At 40.3% G+C, this 24,933-nt stretch overlaps 1 protein-coding gene across 7 annotated transcripts; it reads left to right on the top strand.

Annotated features, from left to right (window-relative positions):
• The first annotated feature begins 1,733 nt into the window (after window positions 1–1,733).
• Window positions 1,734–23,119, top strand: LOC119476300 (myocardial zonula adherens protein). 7 transcript variants are annotated; one of them, XM_037749711.1, is made up of 15 exons: window positions 1,734–2,014; window positions 4,384–4,593; window positions 5,351–5,431; window positions 11,781–11,873; window positions 12,619–12,783; window positions 12,886–12,978; window positions 13,087–13,200; window positions 13,287–13,451; window positions 14,950–15,075; window positions 15,357–15,485; window positions 15,570–15,664; window positions 16,780–16,885; window positions 17,736–17,819; window positions 19,532–19,638; window positions 19,742–23,119. In XM_037749711.1, the coding sequence occupies exons 2-15, from the start codon at window positions 4,516–4,518 to the stop codon at window positions 20,583–20,585; spliced, it is 2,280 nt and encodes a 759-aa protein (XP_037605639.1). In that variant the 5' UTR covers window positions 1,734–2,014; window positions 4,384–4,515; the 3' UTR covers window positions 20,586–23,119. The 7 variants fall into 7 exon arrangements, 6 of the variants coding, with proteins under 6 accessions (XP_037605639.1, XP_037605672.1, XP_037605666.1 ...); XM_037749744.1 differs by lacking the exon at window positions 1,734–2,014 and having other exon boundaries at window positions 3,760–4,593; window positions 19,742–19,870; window positions 19,997–23,119; XR_005203990.1 differs by lacking the exon at window positions 1,734–2,014 and having other exon boundaries at window positions 3,762–4,593; window positions 19,742–20,668; window positions 20,741–23,119.
• Window positions 23,120–24,933: the final 1,814 nt, after the last annotated feature.

Genomic DNA, 24,933 nt, shown 5'->3' with positions numbered 1-24,933 from the left:
AGACTGCACATTCGTCCGTCAATAGTTGTACACTGCCAAGCCGTCGCTAAAACACAAGTCAACCTGAATTCCACGGCTGCAGAGAGACAGACCACAGCTATTGTTGTTGGTTTCAACAGCGAAATCCTACACAAGCAACTGAACCCACACACTCTCAAACACCTGTAACCTGCATGCAGCAACACACAACACACGCAACTCATTACTGGGACAAAATGAACTCCTAATTGTCTTCCAGTGGTGGAGAAAATACTCAGTATTAATAGTGTCACAGTAAAAATAAATTTAAAGAATTTAAAAAAAATCTTGTGAAGATTTGGACTTAAGGGAACAATGAGGATGGTTGGGAGGGTCGTGTGTGTGCGTGTGTGTGTGTGTGTGTGTGTGTGTGTGTGTGTGTGTGTGTGTGCGTGCGTGCGTGCGTGTGCGTGCGTGTGTGTGTGTGTGTGTGTGTGTGTGTGTGTCCTGTTAATTGTAACAGGTTAGATAATGCCACTCTTCTATGTTTGTATACACTTTCATTTATAATATATGCATAATGTATGATGGGTTTAATGGAAAACCAATACAAATTGCTAAACAAAACAAAAAAATACTACATTATAAGTAAAAGTCATGCATTGAAAATGTTATTTGAGTAAAAGTACTAATATTATTTGCATAATGTACATAAAGTTAAAGTATCTCAAATGTTCCCTGTGAGTGTTGTACTATTATATATGACATTATTAGATTTTTAGTACTGATGCATTCATTAACAGAATTGTACTGTTGTAGTTGGTCGCGGTAGAGCTAATTTTTAACTTTCTATTTACAGTAGGGCTGCAACAATCAATTAATTATTGAAATAGTGAGAAATGCCTTTCATCATTACCCAGAGTCCAAAGTGACACCTTCAAATATCTTGCTTTGTGCACCAAATAATCCAAACCCCCAAATTACTATAGGTTACTATTACTTAATTACTATACATACTTTAGGATGAGAAAAAGCAGCAAATCATCACATCTAAGAAGCTCTAATGAGATCTAACGGTCAGTTTAATCTATAACAAAGCGTCATATCTTATAAACCCATCACATGTTATATATGTAGAATCTTAATATGAAAAGTAACTAGTAACTAGAGATCATTTCACAGTTATAAACATCACATTATAATGTGACCCAGTTTATTTCCTCTTGAAGTGCATGTGAATGACATCAGCTGACAGGAAGTAAACATGGAACCAAGCTGTTGCCTAGCGACACAATTCGGTTGATACGCTCTATAGCTGTCAGATAATTGTAGTGGAGTAAAAAGCACATTATTTCCCTCGTCGAGTAAAAGCATAAAGTGCCATGAAATAGAAATACTCAATTAAAGTACAAGTACCTCCAATTTGTACTCAGGTACAGTACTTGACTAAATGTCCTTAGTTACCTTCCCTAACTGCTGTTTGCATGTTGTTTATCAGCTTGTTTGCATGAATTAAGATGACACACAATAGTTCTTTTCAGTCATAAATCTGGTCGTTCTTGTAAGACTGGACCAGTGGAGTTAATCTGATGCTGAATCAAGATCTCATCACAAAACAGTGAGAGCACAATCACGACACGGAGTGAACATATGTTTATGGGAGAGGATTGTCCACATGACATTGGACTTGGACGGAGGCCAGGCCGAGTGACCGGCTCGCTGATTGTAGGAGTAAAGAAACACCACTTGTTTATTGTCTGGTTACTGATTAACCTCTCGGACCTGTAGAAATACCTCTTAAACTTTTTCTTTTCATATTTACTGACGTAGTTTGACAAAAGCTAACGGCTGAGCTTTGTTGTAAAATAATGTTTGGCCGAACGAGCTCTTGCTTGGCAACTTCAGCCTTTAAACTTGACTCTCCTTTCCTGTGTGACTCTAGTGTGTCTCTAGTTTCTATTAAGAGGGAGTGACTGCAGGCCATTCACAGAGGAATGTGATCTGGCTGTCAGGAGGATCGTCTGTCTGCTCCTTAAACATATTTGACAGGACGAGTGTGAGTATAAACTGATGATTGTGTCAAACCGAGTGAAGATGTAGTTGTGAGACAGAAGGTAACAATAACATTAAATAATAATGTTGTCTTCCTTTTCATCACTATCCACTATCAACAGTATTAATAATGTATTGGCTGAAACAACTCCTGTATTAGAAAACAACTGACTGTATTTAATTGGAAGAAGAGGTTTTCATTCTCACAGCGGTAGTGCTGCAAGACGTATTCAATCCATTTTCTTAAGTAAAAGTACTAACACCCCGGTATCAGTGGTAGAAGAAGTACTCAGATCTTTTTCTTCAGTAAAAGTAGTCATACCACAGTGTAAAAATACTCCGTTAAAAGTAAAAGTCCTGCATTCAACATTTTACTTAAGTAAACGTACAAACGTTTTAGCATCAAAATATAGTTAAAGTACTCATTATGCAGAATGACCCATTTCAGAATCATATCACTGGATTATATTTATTTATGCATTAATGTGTTCCTCACTAATGTTGCAGCTGGTAAAGGTGGAGCTAATTTCAACTACTGTAAATACTGCTGGTTAGCGTGACCTATAATAATACATCATAATTATTAGTTGATTATTTATTAACAATCTAAATCTGTAAAGTAAATAGTAACTAATGTTGTCAAATAAATGCAGTGGAGTAGAAAGTACAATATTAGTTTACAAAATGTAGTGCAGTAGAAGTTTAAAAAGTAGCATAAAATGGACATACCACTGCACACAATGCAAATACTCCATTATAAGTAAAAGTTATGCATTTAAAAGTGAAATAAGTATTAGCAACAAAATATATTTAAAGTATCAAAAGTAAAAGTACTCATTATGCAAAATGATCCCCGCAGTATTAGTTTTATATTATTATGTAACTGGATCAGTATCATTGGTGTATTATTATTATGTAATTATTATTACTGTAAGCAATACTTCTAATTGGTCAGGCTGGAGCTCATTTTAACTACTTCATAGTGTTGGGTAGTTATGTTATAATATTATGATATGTTATTTTTATAAAACGGTCACTATATCCTGACAGTAGAGCATGAGACAGGTAATCTGAAAAAAATCCTCCGGTGCTCCTAATGGCATCTGCAAGATTTCACAGACCGGAGGAAACCAACCAATCAGAGCCGAGCTGGAGTCCTCAAATGTTTTCAGAAACATCTTGTAGTGTACTGTTTAGCTGTAAAATGAGAAAGTTTGTGAACCAGCAGCCATGTGGAGATAAATTGAGGAAATACCAAGCACCGCACACCAGCCGGAGCACAGCCAAAAGGAACGCTCTCTCTCTCTGAAATGACCTTTGATTGGCCAAAGTCTCCCGTCACAGGCTAGATGTTTTAAAGCCTGAAAACAGAGCCATGAGGAGGTGCAGAAGTCTAGTTATCTCTTAGAACACTTGAATTACAATATGCTGAAAGGTTATTATGGATTTTTTGCCAATGATTCCGAAAACGTTCTGCCTACTGCAGGTTTAATATGTAAGTAGTACCTGTAATTGATCAGGGTGGAGCTCATTTTAACTACTTGGGTAGTTTAATTCTGATATAAGATTAGCATATGTTTTGAGTGTAAAATCCTAACCTGAAAAGTGATCAGAAACAATAGCTGTAGTACAGTTCCCTCTGAAAGGTGGTGGTATTAAAAGTATAACGTAGGATAAACTCAAAAGTAAAGTATAAGTACCTCAAAATTGCACTTTAATACAACATTTGAGTGTTAGTTACTTTCCATCACATCACTGCACAGTGGTTGACCAAGCTTTTGATAAAAGAGTAAAAATCAGATATTATATAGCCTATATCTTGCAGATTTGGGGCATTATTAAGACTTTAAAAAGCTTTGCATGTATAACAGGTGGATATATATGTCAAAGTGTGACAAAGTGAGCAGTAAGTACCAGCTCCTCATATTAGCCACTCCTGTTGATAAGAGGGCCCCACCTGTCCCAGCCCCAGTAGGAGGCCCCGCCCTGTGAAAGTCCTGCTCTCAGGCCAGGAGGCATAGACCAGGCAGGCAGCTGAAATGTGGCCCGACAGGTCTGATGGGAATGCAGAGACACACACACACACACACACACAGAGAGAGAGACAGATAGAGAGAGAGAGAGAGAGAGGCAGGGAGGGAGGTTGCTGAGTGACTGACAAGCCTGTCAACCAGGTGCAGTTAGGAGCAGTCTGGCTGGAATTAAGACAATGACACAGTTGTGTTTGTGTTGCTGAGTGTGGAAGTGGACTGCACCTGATCATTTCACTGGCAGAGAGGGAAGTTCAGGATCCTGTGGACTTCCACCACCACCACCACTAGGACCACCAGTACCACCAGTCTTGACAGAGTGGAATTTCCCTCCTCTTCCCAGGCTGCATCAGCCGGGGGCAGATGGTCGCTGTGAGAGTCTGAGCAGAACTCAGGAAGGAGCAGAGAGAGGAAGGGTGGGAGGAGGTCCGGAGAGGGAGAGGAAGAGAGACAAGGAGTGGACAGAAGAAGAGACATGCTTCGCTACGGGTCAGGACGAACTGTTTCCACCACCACCACAACAACAGTGGACTCTCCAGACTCTTCAAGTGAGGTAAGAAGTCCCAGAGAAGTCTGTGAAGACACTGAAACTGCCTCTCCCCTTTTCTCTCTCTCCCTTCCTTCTCCTCTGTGTTTTGCAAAAAAACAATCCAGTGTTTCTTCCTCCTCCCTCTTCTGTTGCTTTCCACTCTGTATAGCCACTTGTTTCTTGATACAATTCCTCAGTCCCAGCTAACATTTTCTGCCCCCTGATCATCTGAAAGTTTGTTATATGATGTGTTCACTTGCAGGAGCTGTAATGGGAGCTGAGTGTGCAGGAGGCAGGACTGTCATGTTTATTTGAACAGCTCTCTGATAAAACAGGCCTTTGTACTAAACCGGCCTTTAAACTTATTCCCATTGTTTTCTAGGAAGGAAAGAACCCCGTAAACTGAGCATGATATGGGTTCATTTCTGCAGGAATGTTTTTTTTTATTTTAAATAATGTCTTAAAATAAGATATTTAATTGTACAAATGTTTTGTTTGTTGCACAGCCAAACAAAGCACTCATTGTGGTGTAAATACGACGGTGTATCCATAAGCACAGTTCGGTTTTGAAGTAATTTACATGAGCTTTGTTTGCAGCTCTGTTTCCATTGACTATAAATAAACCCCCCGGTGGTGGACTGTGGGAGATTTATTATATGCTTCAGTTTCACTGCTGTTTCAGTCAACTCTTCCATATCCTCTCATGATGACATGATCATGCAAACAGCCATTTGCGTGCAGAACATCATTTATTTGCTTTTTGTCTGTTTGTTTTGCTCAGAGGAGGATCAGACGCCTCAGGTTGACTCTACATGCGGGAGATCATGGAAACAAAGAGCCAAAAAGCACCAACTCAGACACAGTAAGTCTCCCTTTATTGCAATTCTGCAATTAACCATGCTACATCCTGCCTATAAGTCTTCCCTGACAGCCGTATTTAGATAAAGGTTTAATGAATAGAGTTAAACACACACCAGGGCGCTCAAATAAATAATGATGTGGGTGAATGATCTGAAAATACAACATGAATTCATCATATAATACAAATACAAGAAAGATGGTGGATCCACTGAGATTTATGTGTGTTTTATCATCTGGACAAGTTACGCAATCATGACAGGAGGGTGTGTGTGCATGTGATAATACATACACACAGCTGTTTCACATTTACTTCAAAGCTCAACTCTGTTATAAATCTATTCCATACTACGGAAAGTATTTGAAATACTTGCTGAACAGACTTGATATCACACCTGAGACACAGTATGAACTCAAACACTGGGACCTAAACAAACAGTTTCTTACTGAAGTGCACAATTACACTCTGCACAGTCTGTTGGACGCATTATGATCATGAGTACATGCTGCAGGCAGTGTGGCTGTTTGCTGTAGGTGTAGCTTTGTTTGTGTTCAGAACATGAAGTGGTGCCGAGGCTGATTGACAGCGAGAGTGTGAGAACTGATTGTGACACTTTGCTTATTGTTGGCACTGAGGAAGGTTTCTGGCCCCTTGAAGCGCTAAATCCTTGCAGAAATATGGCGGTTTGTTTTGTATGAACCTTGGCCAGGGAGCGTGGTGTTCGTCTAGTTACCACACCTCCACGCACTCCACTGATAGCACCGCCGCCACCGCAATCTCGGAATGTGTGCTCCCCTTTAGGAGGGTGTGACCAGGACTATTGGAACTGACAACAGAGTAGTGTCTGGTCAAGAGTGAACACAGAGTGGAGAGTAACGGACATGTGCTCGGTGATGACGTGTACTTCAGTGTGTGTTAAGTGAGGAAGCACACGCCTGCAATTGTAACAGCAGAGCTGCACAACTGAGGGTCTGAGGTGCAATGAAACTGGAAGGGAGGAAATGAAGAGAGTGAAAACACAATAGTAAGAAAAGGCCTTAGAGGAATAATAATGGGAAAATCACTTATTCACTTTCTTGCCAGGAGTTAGCACAAAGACTGGAAACAAGTGGAAACAAGCTGGCATGGCTCTGTCCAAAGGAAACAAAATCGAAAGGAAAGTTTTATCTTGTTTCCTTAATACTTACAAAAACTTGTAAAAATAACAATTTGTTGTTTTATGGAGGGTTAGGTGTAATTAATAAGCTTTAGAGTTGCTCATAGGCTGATTTTGTTACTTTTGGACAGAGCCCGGCAAGCTGTTTCCCCCTGTTTCCAGTCTTTATGCTAAGCTAAGCTAACCAGCTGCCGGCTTCATATTTATCTTACAAATGTGAGAGTGGTATAGAGAGAAGAAGAAGACCACCATGGGACCTTCATTTGGAAAAAATATGATATATAGCCAACGGCGAGAGGCAAATCATTTTTTTGATCCCGCTTCAATTGTGCCATGAATCACACATATGATGTTTGTCAATTTAAAACATAATTTTGCAAGTCAAGAAAGTCGCAGTTTGTTGTAGAACTGTTGAAGTATAAGACTGTGAAAATTCGTAATTAGAACGACGACACACCCAAAAGTTGGGTAAGTAACGTCTCTCTCTCTGAAGCTACGATGCCTGTGCGTTTCGTACTGGGATGAACTCTTACAAGCAACGGGTGTCGCTCGTTCTTTCGCTTCCTGGCTGATAAAAAGACCAGGAGTCGCTGGATAAAACACATCAAGATAACGTGTGTGGAACATAGCTAAGTTAGCTGGCTAGTGTTAGTCAGGTATATTGTGAGAGAGATTCAGTGAGCGGTTTCACACAAAACGAAATTATACTATGACAAACTGCGACTTTCTTGACTTACAAAATTTTGTTTGAAATTGACAAACATCAAATGTGTGATACTAGGTCAAACGAGATCATAAAAATATTTGTCTCTTGCCGTTAACTACCGTTCCTATTTTTTCCGAAAAAAGGTCCCATGGGGCCCCCGGAAAGGGGAAGGACTTCACCTCTCTATTAAAAAAGATGCTTTATAACAAAGGTGACGCATTATAAGCTCTGCCAATGGTTTGAAACGGTATACACCTCCTGTGGGTGTGGTCATGGCGTGTTCGCCTCTCCCTCACAACCCCATCCTCGTTCGGAAGTGTTGTGAACGTCATGTTGATGGACGACAGCAGACTGCGTTATATTTGCATAATGTGAGAGTGTGTTGCTGAGACAGAGAAAAGCCTAAAACAAAGTGAATTTTCTCCTGAATTGTCCGTCTGAAAAATGTAATTTCAGTGTCAGAATGGTGTGAAGACATGTGGCTTGTGAAAAATGTGTCCAATATATACTTTGGTGACTACTGAATCATCATAATCTACGTCCACGTTCACTTCTCCAATTGGAGTTTATAGACTCAGGACATGCCGCTAGCCTCCTAAAGGTGACTACCTCCAAGTGCACCGTCTCCTTTCTGACCTGTCTCCTGGATCCATCCTCTCATCTAACTCTCAGCAAGAAAACATGTTGAACTATAGGGGCATATAGGATCCAAAAGTTTCCAAAAACACAAAACTGTGATGGTGCTGGCCTCAAAATGTTTTTTTTTCACTCAATATAAGCCAATATTAATTCAATGAAGTGCTAAAACAAGCTAATATATAATTTGCCTGTGACACTGTGGTACAGTATGGAAAAACATAACTTTGAAGAAGCGCTGTGACTACCTTATTGTTTTGATTGTTGATTAATCTGACGATTATTTTCTAGTTTTATCGATTAGTTGTTTGGTCTATAAAATGTCAGAAAATGGTGAAAAATGTTCACAAAGCCCAAGATGACGTCCTCAAATGTCTTGTTTTGTCCACAACTCAAAGATATTCAGTTTACTGTCATAAAGGAGTAAAGAAACCAGTAAATATTAACATTTAAGAAGCTTGAATCGGAGAATTTTGACTTTGTTTTTCTTAAATAATTACTCAAACCAATTAATAGATTATCAAAATAATTGGAAATTAATTTAATAGTTGAAAACTAATCAATTAATCGTTGTAGCTCTACTTTGAAGCCACTTCAAATCGAAGAGTAATATCAGGGTTGAAGAGGTTGAAGTGTCACCTCTCTGTGTCCTCTTCATGAGCTCATTATGTATTCAGCAGTGCTGAGCTCGGGGCTCTGTGCAGGTGCTGCTGTAATTGCTGTGACACGTAACTCTGCTGTTGTTGCAACAGTATTTAGTTGAAATACCAGCTCAGCGTTCAGAAGTGACACAGTGTTGAGAAGGCTTGACTTAACTTAGTTTTTTCCATTTAATTTATTTAAACATGGAGCGTCCGTGTCCTTTTTTGTAGCCAATGTGGTCAAATAAATTTCCACTGAAGTTGAACTTTGGTCTTAGACGTAATCTGGAGGGAAGGTCAGATGTAGGCCAGTTGCATCTTTTTGAGCGTGTATTTTTGTGACTGTGTGAAAAGAAAGGAAAAAGGGACGTTAATCAAGGAGGAAGGAAATGAGGGAAACATCCTCCGCCAGAGATATCCAGTGATGTTATGTTTCAGTCAGTGGGAACACTGGCTAAAGTGGTTATTCACCATAAAATTAGAACGGGTGTATCTGCAACCTGACACATCATGCACACAATCCAACCTGTGACTATGGCCTAGATGAGATGAAATATATCTGCACCATGACACACACACACACACACACACACAGAGGACACACAGTTGGTTCATATACAATGATTGATGATGATTCAGCCCATTGAGATACATGAGAGGGTCTTTGTGTTGTGACTTCAAATACAACTTTCTTCTTTTGTGTTGGAAGTAAGGAGCTAATCTAATCAGTGGAGTCCTTCACAATGCAGTCTTATGATAAAGCAGTCAGTTAACAAATGACTGAGTAAACTGTTTGACAGTGCACTGACATTTAGTTATTATACCCAAGCGACAACGTAGTCGGGGGTATATAGCGCTCCGCGTGTCCGTCCTTCCGTCCTATTGTCCGTTCGTGTGTTACACTTTCGTTTCCGGAGCAGAACTTGGAAACTATTTAACTTAGGAACTTCAAATTTGGTATGATAGCTGACAGTGTGGTCTAGTTGTGCCTTTTGGGAGTTAGAAGTCCAGGGTGCCCACATTTTTTAAATTTTTCCAAAAGGGCAAAACCTTTGGTCCTACTTTAGTAGGGGTCAAGCAGTGAGCGGGGCTATGTGAACCATGCTCACGTTTGCCTTTTTTCAAAGCGGCGTTCCTCAAGGCAACAAAACAAAAGAAACCCTGCGTGCTCCTTCCAACTAAATCAGCTAAGCAGGTAAACATTGTCCACCAGTGTGCTGAATTATTGGCATTGTAAAATTCAAAGCTGAAGCGACAGCACATAGAGCATTGTTATTCTGAGGCTGAAGTGTTGTTAAAACATAAACATGGCTGTTATGTTCTTCCCTTCCATCTTCTGGAATTCACATCCGCCTATTAGAGCAGGCCTTCGCCATTTCTCAACAGCACGTCCTCTGTAGATGAAGTGGTGCAGAAATGTGAGGCTCGGCTCTGTTCAGGAGACAACAGGCGTCTTTGTTCTAGTTCCTCCTCACTCTTATCTCTGAGAGATGTGGAGATTGACGCCTCTTTCTCTGGGAAATAGGTCTATCTATTTATCTATCTATCTATCTATCTATCTATCTATCTATCTATCCATCTATCCATCCATCCATCCATCTATATATCTATCTATTAGTGCTGTCAATCAATTAAAATATTTAATCGCGATTAATCGCATGATTGTCCATGATTAATCGCAATTAATTGCAAATTCATTGCAAATTAATCACACATTTCTTATCTGTTCAAAATGTACCTTAAAGGGAGATTTGTCAAGTATTTAATACTCTTATCAACATGGGAGTGGATAAATATGCTGCTTTATGCGATGTATATATTTATCATTGGAAATTAATTAACACAAAACAATGACAAATATTGTCCAGAAACCCTCACAGGTACTGCATTTAGCATAAAATATATGCTCAAATCATAACATGGCAAACTGAAGCCCAACAGGCAACAACAGCTGTCAGTGTGTCAGTGTGCTGACTTGACTATGACTTGCCCCAAACTGCATGTGATTATCATAAAGTGGGCATGTCTGTAAAGGGGAGACTCATTGGTACCCATAGAACCCATTTTCATTCACATATCTTGAGGTCAGAGGTCAAGTAAGGTTTTCCTCGCCAAAATTGAGCGCAGTTTGGAGCATTATTTAAAGTCCTTCGCAACGAGCTAGTATGACATGATTGGTACCAATGGATTCATTAGACGACACTGCTGTCTTTGTTCCAGTTCCTCCTCACTCTTATCTCTGAGAGATGTGGAGACTGACGCCTCTTTCTCTGGGTAATAGGTCTATTTATCTATCTATCTATCTATCTATCTATCTATCTACTGTATCTATCTATCTATCCATCTATCCATCTATCTATCTATCTATCTACTGTATCTATCTATCTATCCATCTATCCATCTATCCATCTATCCATCTATTTATCTACTGTATCTATCTATCCATCTATCTATCTCTTTTCAATTCAGAGTCTTCAACAGACATTGCATCACTCGTGGAAAAAGCAATAAAGGTCCTCTCCCCATACTGTCCCTCCCACATGATCTCTAAATAACTAAGTCAACATTGTTATAGTTACACAATAAACAAACAAGTTCAGCTCATACAGCATTCCTCGGATGAACACACAAAAAACATTTTTGGAAATCTAAAAATATAGATACTGTATATCTAAAATATATAAAGACTCCAGACACTAGATACGAAATATAATATTCACATACATGTAGAAAACTATGCAACATAATCAAATTAAGACAGAATAAGGGCAACAACTAGGGCTGCATCTAACGATTATTTTCATTATTGATTAATCTGTAGAATATTTTCTCAATTAATTGATTAGTTGTTCGGTTTATGAATATGGTGAAAAATATCGATCAATTGTTTTATTGGGAACACATCATATTTGCACAGCATCTGAAAGTACAAGCATGTTCAGTTTTATATTTGTTCAAACAGAAGCAGAGGTATACATACAGATGAACAAAGGAAGACAGAAATAACATAAAAAATAAGATTGTAATCAAAGTAAAAACCACCACAAAGATGAGAAAAGAAACTTTGCTAATTAGAAGCTATCAATGCTGTGGAATGTTTGCACAAAATAATAACACTTATTTTGTACATTTTTTACTTTCCACACCTGGAATGAATTATCCTCAACAGCAATCTTGAATATTGTTGTTGTTGTTTTTTGTTTGTTTCTGTAGTCTGAGAGAGAGAAGGACGTCAGTGGGACGTGGAAGAAGAAGAATGGGCTGATCCTGAGAGAGAGGCCAGCTGGCAGGGAGTCACCTCAGCAGGTAGACAGCCACATCCAACACATGAATAATAGGCATGACACTGCTACTGCTTCAGCATGTGTGTCACTGACATCCCTCTGTAAAAACACGCCTCTGTGCATGCACCTTCAGGCTGTCATTAATAATGTATCCATGGATATTCAACATGAGCAGATGCTTGTAGACGACTGTGACAATGTCAATGTCTCAAGTCGAGCTGTACTGTATATAATTTATATATATACAGATAATTCTTTCTGATTTCCAAACAAAACATTGCACTGAAATATTTATAGAAACTGAATCTCTAAGTTTCAGTTCTGTAATTTATCTGCGCCCATGACTGTAACTGTCATTTGTTATTTAGCTATTGCTTTGTTTAAAATGCTGCCCTGCTGGTGTGCATCTGTTTTCATCGGTCGCCTGGCTGCTAGCGGTACAATAGGCCAACACGGCAGCAGCAGCTCATGTACTGGGTTGCAGAAACATGACACCTTCAATACACCCTGCTGCACTTTTTTTTTTTTTAGCTTTGTTCCCAGCCTCCTGTTTCCAGTGCTCAGCAGCAGTAGTGCTGGAAATACCTGATCAAGAGTACATATGCAGGCATGTGCATCCATACACAAACATGTGATGCACTTAAAAGTGTGCATGCATGCACATACTGTAAGCGAGCACACGGACAAACAAACACAATGACAGTAGAAGTCAGCCTCATTGGAGGGTGGCTACAGAAACCTGACCGGTGCAATCCTGTCTCCCTCAGCACCTCAGAGACACGACCAATGGGGCGCCAGAGACCTCGCAGCAGAATCATGGGCCCAAAGTGTACGGCGTAGTGCAGAGGACGGGTTCGGACAGGCAGCAGGAGGTGATGGCGCGCGAGTGGACGGTCAATCACCTTCAGGATGAGATGAAGTACATCAGGGAGGTGAGTGGAAACTAAGCAGCCGGGCCTTCAGGTCAACACATCCTCTGTACACCACTGTGTGGGATGTTGGGTAGATAATATGTGTATGTTCTGTGTACACAGGTGAGAGACTCTTTGGAGAAGGTGAGAGAGCGGATGTACGGGCAGTTCGGTGGAATGCAGCAATCAATGCAGAAGCTTTCACATGAAATCAGGGTAAGGAGTTATGTAACGCCGGGTGACCGCTCCAAACTCCCTCATCAAACTCCAGCCTGTGAAGCTGTGAATAAATCTGAACATGCGGTGTGCCATGTGTGTCTGCAGTCTGCCAATTCACACCGGAGGAGTCTGGAGTCAGAGGTGAAGGTGCGGACGGCGGCCATGGAAAGCTTCGATCAGATGAACAGCTCCCTTATATCTTCCAACATTGGCCTGCAGGTAACAAACGATTATAACTGAGTCTGTGACGGCCCGCTACACGACAGCTGCACGCCAACACAGGCTGGCTTGATAAGTAAAAGAAGCTTCCTTTGCAGAAATCCCTGCTGGAGAACTGTCAGAAACGAGTGGACACGAGAGACGAGGTGAAGAGTTTGCGGAGCACCTGTGAGAAAACACAAGAGAAACTCAGAGACAAGGAGATGGAGCTGGCAGCCGCGCAGGTTGAAAACCAGACTCTGAGACTTCAGGTAATCACTCAATCACACAAACCTTCAGGCATCCACAAAATATTACAGTGGAAGTACCTGCTCTGGCACATTCATTGAGATACAGGTCACCCAGATGGTGTGACAAGTGGGCTGCTCCAAAAGTTTTTCTCAATTGCTTTGGCTCATTTTGTCGAAACAGTCTTAACATTCTCTAAACTGTAAGTGCAACTGTCACAACTGTTTGATGTGACATCAGGACTCTATTGCATGTCTGCAAAAGGTAGTAACTCACCCAAAACACTTCATTCATGCTTCAAAACCTAATTATTGTGTCAGTAAACTGGCCAATGCCACCAAAATGAAAAGTTGTTTTGTCATCATGTAAGCCGAATTGGTCAAAATGTTTTGACGTTTATTCACCAGTCAACCCTGGAAATGTTTCTTATATGCAAATCTCTGTTTTGTTCATTTTGTGAACTGACTGCTTACTGTAGCCCACTATAACAGAATGTCAGTTTTGTCTAGCTGAAGGCTATTGTAGCAGGTAAATGTTTACTGGGAAAAGTCAATACTGTAGAATACTGTATACACAGAAACAGCATATGCAAATTTGTGTGTACTGTAAATGTATTTGTGTAGCAATGTGTTACATGTATTATAAACAGAAAATTCACCTTTGAGCTTTCATGTAAAGTCATATAGAGTGAACAGAAAATTTGCCACAAAATGACATCCGTGCCAAAACACAAACCCTGCAAAAACGAAAAAACCTGCTGATGTTCAGTAAAAAACAACTAATCGTACCTCCTCACAGTACATGTATATCTGACAGATTTTGATAATTTAATTGATCATTTTGCATGTGATGGTTCAAACTATGAGAGAATGCGTAGAAGTTGTGATGAGGATGGAGATTTCACTGAGAATCAGCAAATCATGCAAGTGGTTATTGTGCAAATTGTACTTACTCTTTTGCACACATGTGCCAAAACACGTGCAATTTTCTAAAATCAATGAGAAATTCAAATCTGTCTTGAACAACAAACTACTTGTTCAGATATTTGAGCTAATATTTTGAAAAAGAATTTCAAGAAAGAAAAAAAGAATTGAGCCAAAGCGAATACCAGTGGAGAGGGTCAAGATGTGTCGGGGTGGCACGATGCATGGATGATACCTTATCAGTTTAGCATCTGGACACTTCCTCCCTTATCTACAGCAGGTTAGAGTAAAATCAAAGGTAGAAATACAGTATATAACTGATCATCTAATCTAAGTAGTCCCAAACCCTCTGAGAAGTCATCGGTTCCTGTCTGTGTAACGACAGAACTGAAAAATGGTTGCTTTCCATTAAACAGCAAATAACCCCAATTTCAAGGAATTAAGACATATGAGAAACAGCAGATGAAGCACATTGATCGAGCAGATTTCATAACAGATCACTGCACTGCAGCACATTAACACATCCGCTGCATCTCCTACTCTACTGTCAATATGGAATAATCAGCCTCATTTTGTTGCTGTGCTGTGAATGGTCCAGGTGGAGTCTGCACGGGAGGCCAACACTCAGGCGGTGCAGGAGCTCTCAGCAAAGCTGCAGAAGGAGTACGACGAGAAGCTGCAGGAGGAACAACGGAAACACAGGGAGGAGATTGAAAAGCTACAGGTCTGCATTCTTTACTCCTTATTCATTGACTCATCACATACAGTTTCAGTGTCAGTAGAAACCAGAAGCTATGTGTCATAAGAACAGGATAGACGTGTGATGATTAATCCACATGTCTCAAATGTTTTTGTTTTTGATACATTTTACAGAGATTATGATGGAGTGAAAATTGTTTTCTAAAGCAAATTCAATCTAACTGACAAACAAAAATGTAGATGCAGTTACATTCTTGATCATTTGACGAGCATCATCTAAACTGAGATGTGTTGCTGCTCACGCAGGCCCAACTCGATGAGTACATCAGGCGACTGGAGGAAGCAGAGAGTAACATCAGGATCGCAGAGGCCAAGATTGCTGAGAGGGACCAGAGGATCATTGAATTGGAGCGTCTACTGAACTGTATGGAAAAGGTAAGGAAACATTTTTATCATAACAAAAATCCATCCACACTTCTTGCAGATAATAAACCTTTTAATGAAAACATATTTTTACAGGAAAAGAGTCAACTCCACAAGAAGCTGCAGGAATGTGAACAGCGTCTCCGCTTGATGGAGCTGACAGACAGAACGGATGGAAATGTGGCCAAAAGGTACAAAAAGAACAAACACCAGTGTGATGAAACCATCCCAACTCAAGGTCCACTTACTAGCTTTTAACTGTATCACGCAGACTTCATCAGCAGTTGGAGTTTACTATGTTGGATCTGAAGATGTTGAAGCAGCTGAACAAGCAGAAAGCTTTAGAAACGCTGACAAGAGGACCTTGAGTTGCGATCGACTATTTCCAATAAACTTTCGTGCTTCAAAAAATAGCAGTTTTGTTGATGAAAGGGCAGTACAGACACTAGAGTAATAACATGAAGCCCCAGTAGTACCAGATCATTTGTACTATTAAAGCAGCAGTTGGTAGAAATGCAGCAAATATGATTAAAAAAAGTTATTTTTTATAAAACGGTCACTATATCCTGAAAGTAATGCATGAGACAGAAAATCTGAAAAAAATAATGTGGCTCTGTGTCCTCCGGTGCTCCTAATGGCATCTGCAAGATTTCACAGACCGGAGGAAAACAACCAATCAGAGCCGATCTGGAGTCTGCTGTCTCTGAGCAGCTGTCAATCACCCGCAAACTCTGATCAAACGGTCAAACTAGGCAGCGCTGATCAAATATGAATCAATATTCTGTTACTGTAATGCCTATTTCACGCCTCAAATGTTTTCAGAAACATCTTGTATTGCATGGTTTAGCTATAAAATGAGAAAGTATGTGACCCGGCAGCCATGTTGAGAACAGTTGAGGAAATACCAAGCACCGCCCACCAGCCGGAGCACAGCCAATAGGAACACTCAATAGGAACGCTCTCTCTCTGAAATGACCTGTGACTGGCCAAAGTCTCGGGTCACAGGCTCGTTATTTAAAGCCAGAAAACAGAGCCATGAGGAGAAGCAGAAGTCTAGTTTTCAGTTTTACAATGCTGAAAGGTTATTATGGATTTTTTGCCCAATAATGTCAATAATATTCTGCCTACTGCAGCTTTAAAGGCTGCAAATTAATCAGTGTGCTGAAATTCTGTTTTCCCTCTAAAGTTTGTTATCCTTGATCTGACAAGCATCTGAATTGGCTGCACATATTTGGAAAAGATAACCCCTTTTGACCAGCATGATAGATTTATATGTTTGGTGTAACTGTTTCCTGATGCTGCTTAGGTCCAAAGAGCTGCAATCTGAATCTGTGGATCTCCGTGAGAGAATCAAACACTTGAACGACATGGTGTTCTGCCAGCAGAGAAAAGTCAAAGGAATGATTGAGGAGGTGAGGAGAGTTTATTTATCCGCGGTCTTCTGTTCTACTTGTGTTTTGATAATGGATGTGGATGAGATCCAACGACAGCTGACGTAGTAGAAGTTTGTTTACCAACTAGAGTATCGATGAGTTCATTGCACACGAGGAATATTAAACTTAATCTGGCTCAGAGTCAATAAAGGGTGGGGCGTCATGCATGCCGAATGGTTAACATGCATACTCATGATTTAAAGATAAAGGGTTTAGTGATTAAAAGACATTATCAGAGTCTTAACGGGCCCCTCTTGAGTTCATAACTCCAAAAGGTTATTCCTTGTATTCATCATACTGTATCTAGCAGGATTGTTCTTGAAGTGTTGCATGGACTGTTTTTTTGCCAACGGTAATACTTTATTTTATGGGTCAGTAATTTCTGAATAATTTCAAAGAACATTCCTGGAAATAACTAATAACTAACTAACTAAATAAATGTTGTAGTATATAAATGTTGTAGTAAATCTTGTAGTCGGTGCACAGCAGGTCAACCGGACATGCAACAATGTTAAATTTGTCTACAGGCAAGCACACAAGTTTCCAATCATGAATTAATAAGGAATGAAACTTGAAGGTACAGTATGTAGGATTTAGCAGCACCTAGTGGTGTGGTTGCAGATTGCAACCAACTGAGTACCCCTCCACTCACTCCTCCCTTTCCAACACTGCGGTAACGTGAGCCACGGATAGGAAACGTCCAAGAAATGTATTAGGAAATTACGCCAACAATCCATAGATCACAATATTGTATTGAATAAACTGAAAAACTGAGAAAATATCTGGCTGAAAACTCATGATAATTGTTTTCAATCTTTGATTTGTGAAGGTTGGATCACTGCGAGCTCAAGTGGCTCAGAAGGACATGTTCATCTCGGAGCTTCTGGACAGAATTGCGATAGTGGAGTGTGAGGTAAGACAAATCCCTCTTTTAATTATGGTGTGGTGTGGAAATCTGCTGCATTGTCTGGGCTGCTGAGCATTCAAGATCCTGAGCTTTCAGCCATGTCTGTGTGGTTTGCTTGTGTCAACTGCACCTATCTATACTGCTAGAAATAAAAGGGTTCTTCCTGAAGGGCTGAGGTTCCACCCAGAACCGTTTACTTCTGAAAAACGCTCTTTTGAAGAAAGGGTTCTTCGAGGGTTCTTTGTAAGACTAAAGACACGGTCAAACATGTGCAAAATTTACATTTGCCTCCCTTTCACTTCCATTTTATGCTAGCGAAGAGATGAAAAAAACTTTGCTTCCAGTTGCAAAGCAAATTTGCATCTTCACATTCGCGTAGAGTTCAACTTTGGTGAACTTTCAGGCGAATATCACCTTGGCAGTAGGCTTGCTGCGGTAGTCGGTGTTACCGGTGTTGCACGGTAGTCGGGCATACACCGATTACATTACGTACCCACCGCCCCCACTATTGTTTTGCTTTTTTTATAGAAATAAAACCCATTTAGTTTATTTTTGCATATCAGCGCCGTATTATCAATACATAGTCGGATGACGGACGCTACAATCTGAACGTGAAAGTGTCTGCTCTGTACGGAGTCCCAGCTCAGAGTAGCAGGAGTCAGATTTAACACACACGGGACGAGAGAGAGTTGACAGACAAGACGATGGCGGAGGACTTAGTGTCAAAGTGAAAAGCAAAAGCCTATCGCCTATTTGGTAATATTTCGAATTAAAACCCAATACTATAAGAGGACCATAATGTTAATGAGGTAATCGCCGTGCGGAAGACGGTGCGGTCACAGCCGGTGTGTGTGGCGCAGCGGCGCCGGGTAGAAACCTGCGGCCCTGCAGCAAAAGCTGGACCGGACAGGCCAGACACACAGCCACCCGATGGTAAAGATAAAAGTAAGCACTCTACAGATATTGAGCGCCAACTTTTCTTGTAAAATGTCCAGTGTAATCAGTAACACCGGTGTTGTCCCTTGTTTATCAACCAGTGAGAATATTTCGTAACCGTCACATCCCGACTTGGCAGGAGATGGTCACTTGCCTGCATTCGCGCATGTGTGACCCTGCCTTTTCATCCAAAGAACCCTTTTTGAAACAAAGAGTTCTTCAAGAATCGTTCAAATCATTGGTCCCCTCAGCCCACCCATCCCCCAAAAAAACTATGATGGTGCACCATGATTGTTGCGGGTTGCACTTCTCAGATCAGCCTTCCTGGATGTGGTTCCAACGGCCCAATAACTGAACAGCCTGGCAGAATTGAAATCCACTGCACCACTGAAATAGTTAATGTTGTAGTAGAACTAGATTCATGAAATCTCCACCTCAAAAACCGTGATCGTGAAACATGAGTATTGTGGGTTATGATGGTCTACACCTTTAAAGCCTAATGGGCCTTTCATACAAAATGCGGCAGTAGCACCACTTTGCTCTGAAACTCATTATTTCCAATGGTTTGCGCGGCACAATAACAGCTTTTCGCTGCGCCAAGTGCACTGCCCCCAGAACTGTCACTGTGACCCCCTGGATGGGTTGTAGATGAAACCCACTTATAGGGGTTTTTGGGTGGAACCTTTATTTCTAAGAGTGTATTCACTTTCATATGTTAAGTGACCTCAATCCTTTGCATGAACCTGACCTGACAGCGTTGTTTCCTGTTTCCCTTTTCCTAGAATAATGAATTAGAAGACAACCTGAAGTATTTTATGTCCACACAGAATAGGCCGCGAGAGGTTTTGGAAACTAGGGAGATAGGAGTAGGCTGCGATCTGCTCCCCAGGTAAGAAGCAAAGTTAGACAAACATATTTAGTAGCATCGGGTTATATTTGGTGCTCTATTTGGCGGTGGTTTCTCACTCTCATGTCTGACTGTGCATCTGCAGACGTGAAGCAAAAAGGCATGATGTTGAACCAACTCATCTCCATCCCATACATCACCCACCACCTGTTCAAGCTCCACCACCAATGAAACCTCCATCAACCACTCTACCTCCATTCCCAACACAACCTTTATTCCCGACACAACCCCCATTCCCAACACAACCTCTGTCCCCCACACAACCTACATCACCGACACAACCTCCATTCCTAACACAACCTTTATCCCCAACACAACCTTCATTCCCAACACAACCTACATCCCCGACACAACCTTCATTCCCAACACAACCTCCATTCCCAACACAACCTACATCCCCGACACAACCTTCATTCCCAACACAACCTCCATTCCCAACACAACCGAAATCCCCGACAGAATCTCCATTCCCAACACAACCTACATCCACAACACAACCTATATCACCCACTCAACCTTCATCCTCCGTGCAACCTTCATCCACTACATCTCCCAGTCAACATCCATTCTACAGCCTAACAACGCCCACTAGACCAAGGACGTACACGTCTAGTAACCCTCCACCCAGCAGGTTGGATTCCAGTTTACTGAGGTACACTCCTGTCCAGTACAGCCGCTTCCTGTCGTACAACCCTACAGTAGCGAGTGGGACGTTACCCTACGACCACACGTCTGAATCTGAGCCTCCTGTGAATCCAGTCCAGTCCGGGAGGGATGAGGTGGACGCACAAACAAACAGAGGCATAGGATCAATTCCCAAGGAATCCACTTCTTCCCTGTCCTCTGCTCCACCAAGATCAAGAGCACCTCAAGTTTTTACTCCGTTCATGAAACTTATGGAAACAACACCAAAGATAAACACAGAGTGATCCTGAAGTAATAGTCTGACATTTAGGGAAATAAATTGATTCGCTTTCTCTCGTTAAAAGAGAAGATGGATACCACTCTAATTTTTGAATGCAACTATGAAGCTACAGCCAGCAGCTGATTAGCTTAGCTTAGCATAAAGACTGAAAACAGGGAGAGCCTACAGGCTTTGCCCAACAGCAACAAACTGCCTACCAGAGCTGTCGTATTTTTATTCAAAATTGTGTTCGAATGTCGGAAGAAATTAAATATTTTAACCACAAAAACTTGTACAAATTCAAAATTTACAGTCTATAAGCACAGAGGTAGAGGGCGCTCTTGAAATTCACTTGACCTATTGTATGCCCCATTGACTTATTGGTAAACTAAACTAATAAATGAAATGGAGGACACTAGTGAGCAAAGCTGTGCTGACAACAATGACGCAGCGTGTTGAAGTCTTTTGGGCTCTAAACCGTAATTACCCAGAAAGATAAGTGTGATAAATGCCGACATTGTAAAGAGTAGCTGCCTACAATGACAACAAATGTGAGGACTCACCTACTCGCTGAAACCCAGGTGGCAGTGGAGGCACCAGAAATGAGTGGAGCAACATCTACCACAGAGTAGTGTTGTCACGACACTGGAATTTCTAACTTCGATGCCTTGAACAATATCGATATTTGATACCATTTTCGATACCACGGGGAAAAATTGACACACATGAGGGCATTACATTTTAGATTTTTATTGAAAGATGAATAGGGGTGTGTGTGTCAACGCGCTGTCAGAGAGAAGAGAGAGCAGAAAGCGCAGCTGGTACTCAAAAATTTGTATTGAAACCGTTTCAAATATTCAGTATCGATATGTATCGATACTTCGATACTTTTGACAACACTACCACACAGCTTGCCAGAAGTTTGTGAAAAGGCCACCACCGATAAGATAGCATTATTTACATACGAGTCCCATTGGAATTGTTTTGGGTCAAGGTTTTCAGGATAATGACAGAGCTGAAGTCTCACAAGACACATAGTGGGGATGTATTACACTATATGAGTTGTGTTCGAAATAATTCAAACTAATTACGTATTAGTTCTAATTCGCTCAAACCTGACTTTTTGAAAAAGTGTCAGTCCTACTTAAACTTTATTACAATCGTCATATACATACAGGTACATACATGAAATCTGACTTCTGCATTTAACCCTTCCTAAGCATTTAGGATGCATTGGGCTTAAGGTCACTTTGACAGGCTTGACAATAGTAATCGGGGATCGAACCGCCAGCCTTGTGGTTACAGGACAACCCACTCAACCCACTGAGGTACCGCCGCCCACTACTTCCTACCAACTGAAGTGTAAAATACCCCAATTCACCATGTTACGGGAGTTATTGGAGCAACTGTGGAGAGTTGAGTCACTGATCCCAGCTCCAGAACTCCCCCCATCAAATAGCAAATTGACGTTCAGTTTTTGTACAAATTACAAAACGAAGAGCTTAGGTACTGGTAGGCAAATTTTGATAGCTTTTGACAGATCAGAATATGCAAGTAATTCCCCTGTTTCCAGTCTTTATGCCAAGCGAAACTAGCTGCAGTTATGTTAGCATAAAGCAAAGTTAATCTGTAGCTTGTACCATCATGACTGTACAGTAACATGTTGCTGCGGTTAAACTGCAGTTACCTTTTTATCATACAGTCATTGGTATTGATCCTCTCTTCTAACTCTCTGGAAGAAATCAAATAAATGTAATTCCTAAAATGTTGAACAATTCCTTTAAAACTCAGTTGTCTCTGTTCTTATTTTCACAACTAGTTATGTTTTAAAAATGATCATTTGTGACACAGGTGAATATTAGTCCTTTCTCTGTCACTTATGTTGGAGACCATGATTCTGGTTGATGATGTAAAAAGTCTTATGTAGGTTTTCAGCCTATACGTAGCACTATTAATGATAATAACATGTTGCTTGCTGTATAGGGTGTAAATAATGTGATGCTCTGTAAAAATATTTTGTAAGTAATGTATACTGAAGGATTATTTTGTTTACACTGAATGTAGCCTACTTATGTTGCTCACAGAGCTATGAGCATTCAGTCCTACATGAAGGTTGATACGGTTATTGTGTGCATATTCCTATCATTTTATATTGGCTCTGTACAAATTAAATGAATATCATTTTGTTATTTTCACATTATGTACAAAATATTTATTAACATGCTTGGTGCCTTTTGAACAGCCTACTATCTGATACTGGTGGTGGGAATGAATCTCTTTAAATTGGCAACAGGGTAATATAGTAATATAATGTAAAGTAACTTTCTGTGCTATTGATAAGACTGTTCAATCACTTTAAAGATGTTATTGACCTTACTGAGGTGACTGCCATTCCTGAGCCACAGGCACAAGTATTATCCAGCTGTTATCTGCACTGCCACAACTGTGTTTGGAAAAAGCTTTATGATGTGCCTTTTCCTTAACGATACATATCATAAATGTGACTAATGATAAGAGGCCAGCGTAAGTTTGGATAATAAAGACTTTACTGTATACGTACCCCGAAATCCTGATTGTGTTACACACTGGCAACCTCATACATTTCCTAAAGCCTGAAGCCTATATATGACTACTGCATTGTTCACTGATGTGGATCACTCTGTCTGCTTTTATCACAGCTGGTAAGAAACACAAAAGGGGCTTTAAAAAATTGTTTGTATTCCTTCCATTTCTAATGATTCAATTTCACACGTAATGTCACACATAAACACTGAACTACAGATAAACTTTATGTAAATGAAAATCTCAGTGTCTATAGGAACTGTCTAATGTATAGTAGGAAGATTTCAGATGATTAACAGTAAATCAGTGATTCTGATCGTGAAATAATTTGCTGTAAATTATAAAACTGTGCTGTATCTTTAAAAAAGTCCATATCTACAGATGGGGAAACAAGCATATTGTGTCATTACTCCCAGCCACGTTAGCATTGGGCCAATAGAAAGTTTGATATGGTTGTGACACAGCAATAAAGTCTGAAAGTCAGCTTTAGACTGGTAAATTGATACATCTGGATTTATTAGGACTATTCCTGTCCTGCTACTGTTCATTTTCTGAAATTTTTTAAGATCAATTACTTGAAATGTAATAAACGCTATAAATGCTGTCAAGTTTAGTCTAAATGCAATCTGAATAAAATCGCCCTCTGTTTAAAGGTATATATGTGGTATAACATTCAATAACATTGCAAATTTCCCAGCTGTTGGAGAAATAAAGGATTATCTCATCTTATCGTAACATGATTCAAATTGAAATGTGTTTCTGTTTATCACTAAACAGAAACAGGTCTGAAGTATTTAGGTTGAAAAGTTTTAGAATACAAATAGTTCCAATGACCTCTAAGAGTACAAATGATAGTAAGCGTTATGCTTAATCGGTGTTACGATTATGAGGGGGTACATGGAAAACTTTCTCCCCTGAAAGGGGTCCTTGGCCCCAAAACGTTTGAGAATCCTTGCAGTAAATTATATACATAAGCTTCACAATGCGAACCTGTAACACCTGGTAAAAACTCAGCTATTTCACTAAACCAAATATTATTTGTTATTGTAATTTTTACATGTTGTGCAATGAAGATAGACTAATTCAGAGTGAGGCAAGACATGGTGTTGCAATAATTTGTTCATATCAGTGTTGTTGCAAGAAAATTTGTAGATTGACCAAAAAAGCTCTCCAACATCTCCAAAGCTGTGTTTAGTACATTAAAACAAAGAGATAAAAAAGAGACATTTGGCAGATTTAGGATCAGGATTACAAGGACAAAATCTAAAGTGTGCAGTCAGTGATATTATCAGTAAAGTTCATTCAATCCTGTGCTTCAGTTCGCACTATCATGAAGAACACATGTTTAACCTGTTTTTATTAGCTTGTGGGATTTTGATTAGAAGAGAGAATGGGGGTACTTGTGGAGAAAACTACAAAATGTAAGAGAGCCATCAATGTTTCACAGTGTCTGGTGAGACCTGACTTGGTACACATGGGAAATAAATGCCTAATACATGCATTCAAGAAGAGAGAGAGTTGCAACTTAATAATCAAATAAAAAGATATATTTAAAAAGACATATCCATCCATCCATCCATCCATCCATTATCTGCCTGGAACTGATTCCAGCTGACATTGGGTGAAGGCGGGGCACACCCTGGACAGGTTGCCAGTCTATCACAGGGCTGACACATAGAGACAGACAACCATTCACCCCTACGGGCAATTTAGAGTCAACAATTAACCTAACCTGCATGTCTTTGGACTGTGGGAGGAAGCCGGAGAACCCGGAGAAAACCCACGAAAAAACCTGTGACCCTCTTGCTGTG

Source organism: Sebastes umbrosus, chromosome 2 (assembly GCF_015220745.1).
Source record: "Sebastes umbrosus isolate fSebUmb1 chromosome 2, fSebUmb1.pri, whole genome shotgun sequence".
NCBI lineage: Eukaryota > Metazoa > Chordata > Actinopteri > Perciformes > Sebastidae > Sebastes > Sebastes umbrosus.
The sequence above is the reverse complement of the archived record's forward strand: the minus strand, read 5'-3'. Positions and strand labels throughout refer to the sequence as shown.

Excerpts from the sequence above, each read along its gene's own strand:
- LOC119476300 (XM_037749711.1), top strand. The coding sequence starts at position 4,516 with ATGCTTCGCTACGGGTCAGGACGAACTGTTTCCACCACCACCACAACA. Across the intron at positions 4,594-5,350 it reads CTCCAGACTCTTCAAGTGAG|AGGAGGATCAGACGCCTCAG; the intron begins GTAAGAAGTCCC and ends TGTTTTGCTCAG. Across the intron at positions 17,820-19,531 it reads TTGCGATAGTGGAGTGTGAG|AATAATGAATTAGAAGACAA; the intron begins GTAAGACAAATC and ends CCCTTTTCCTAG.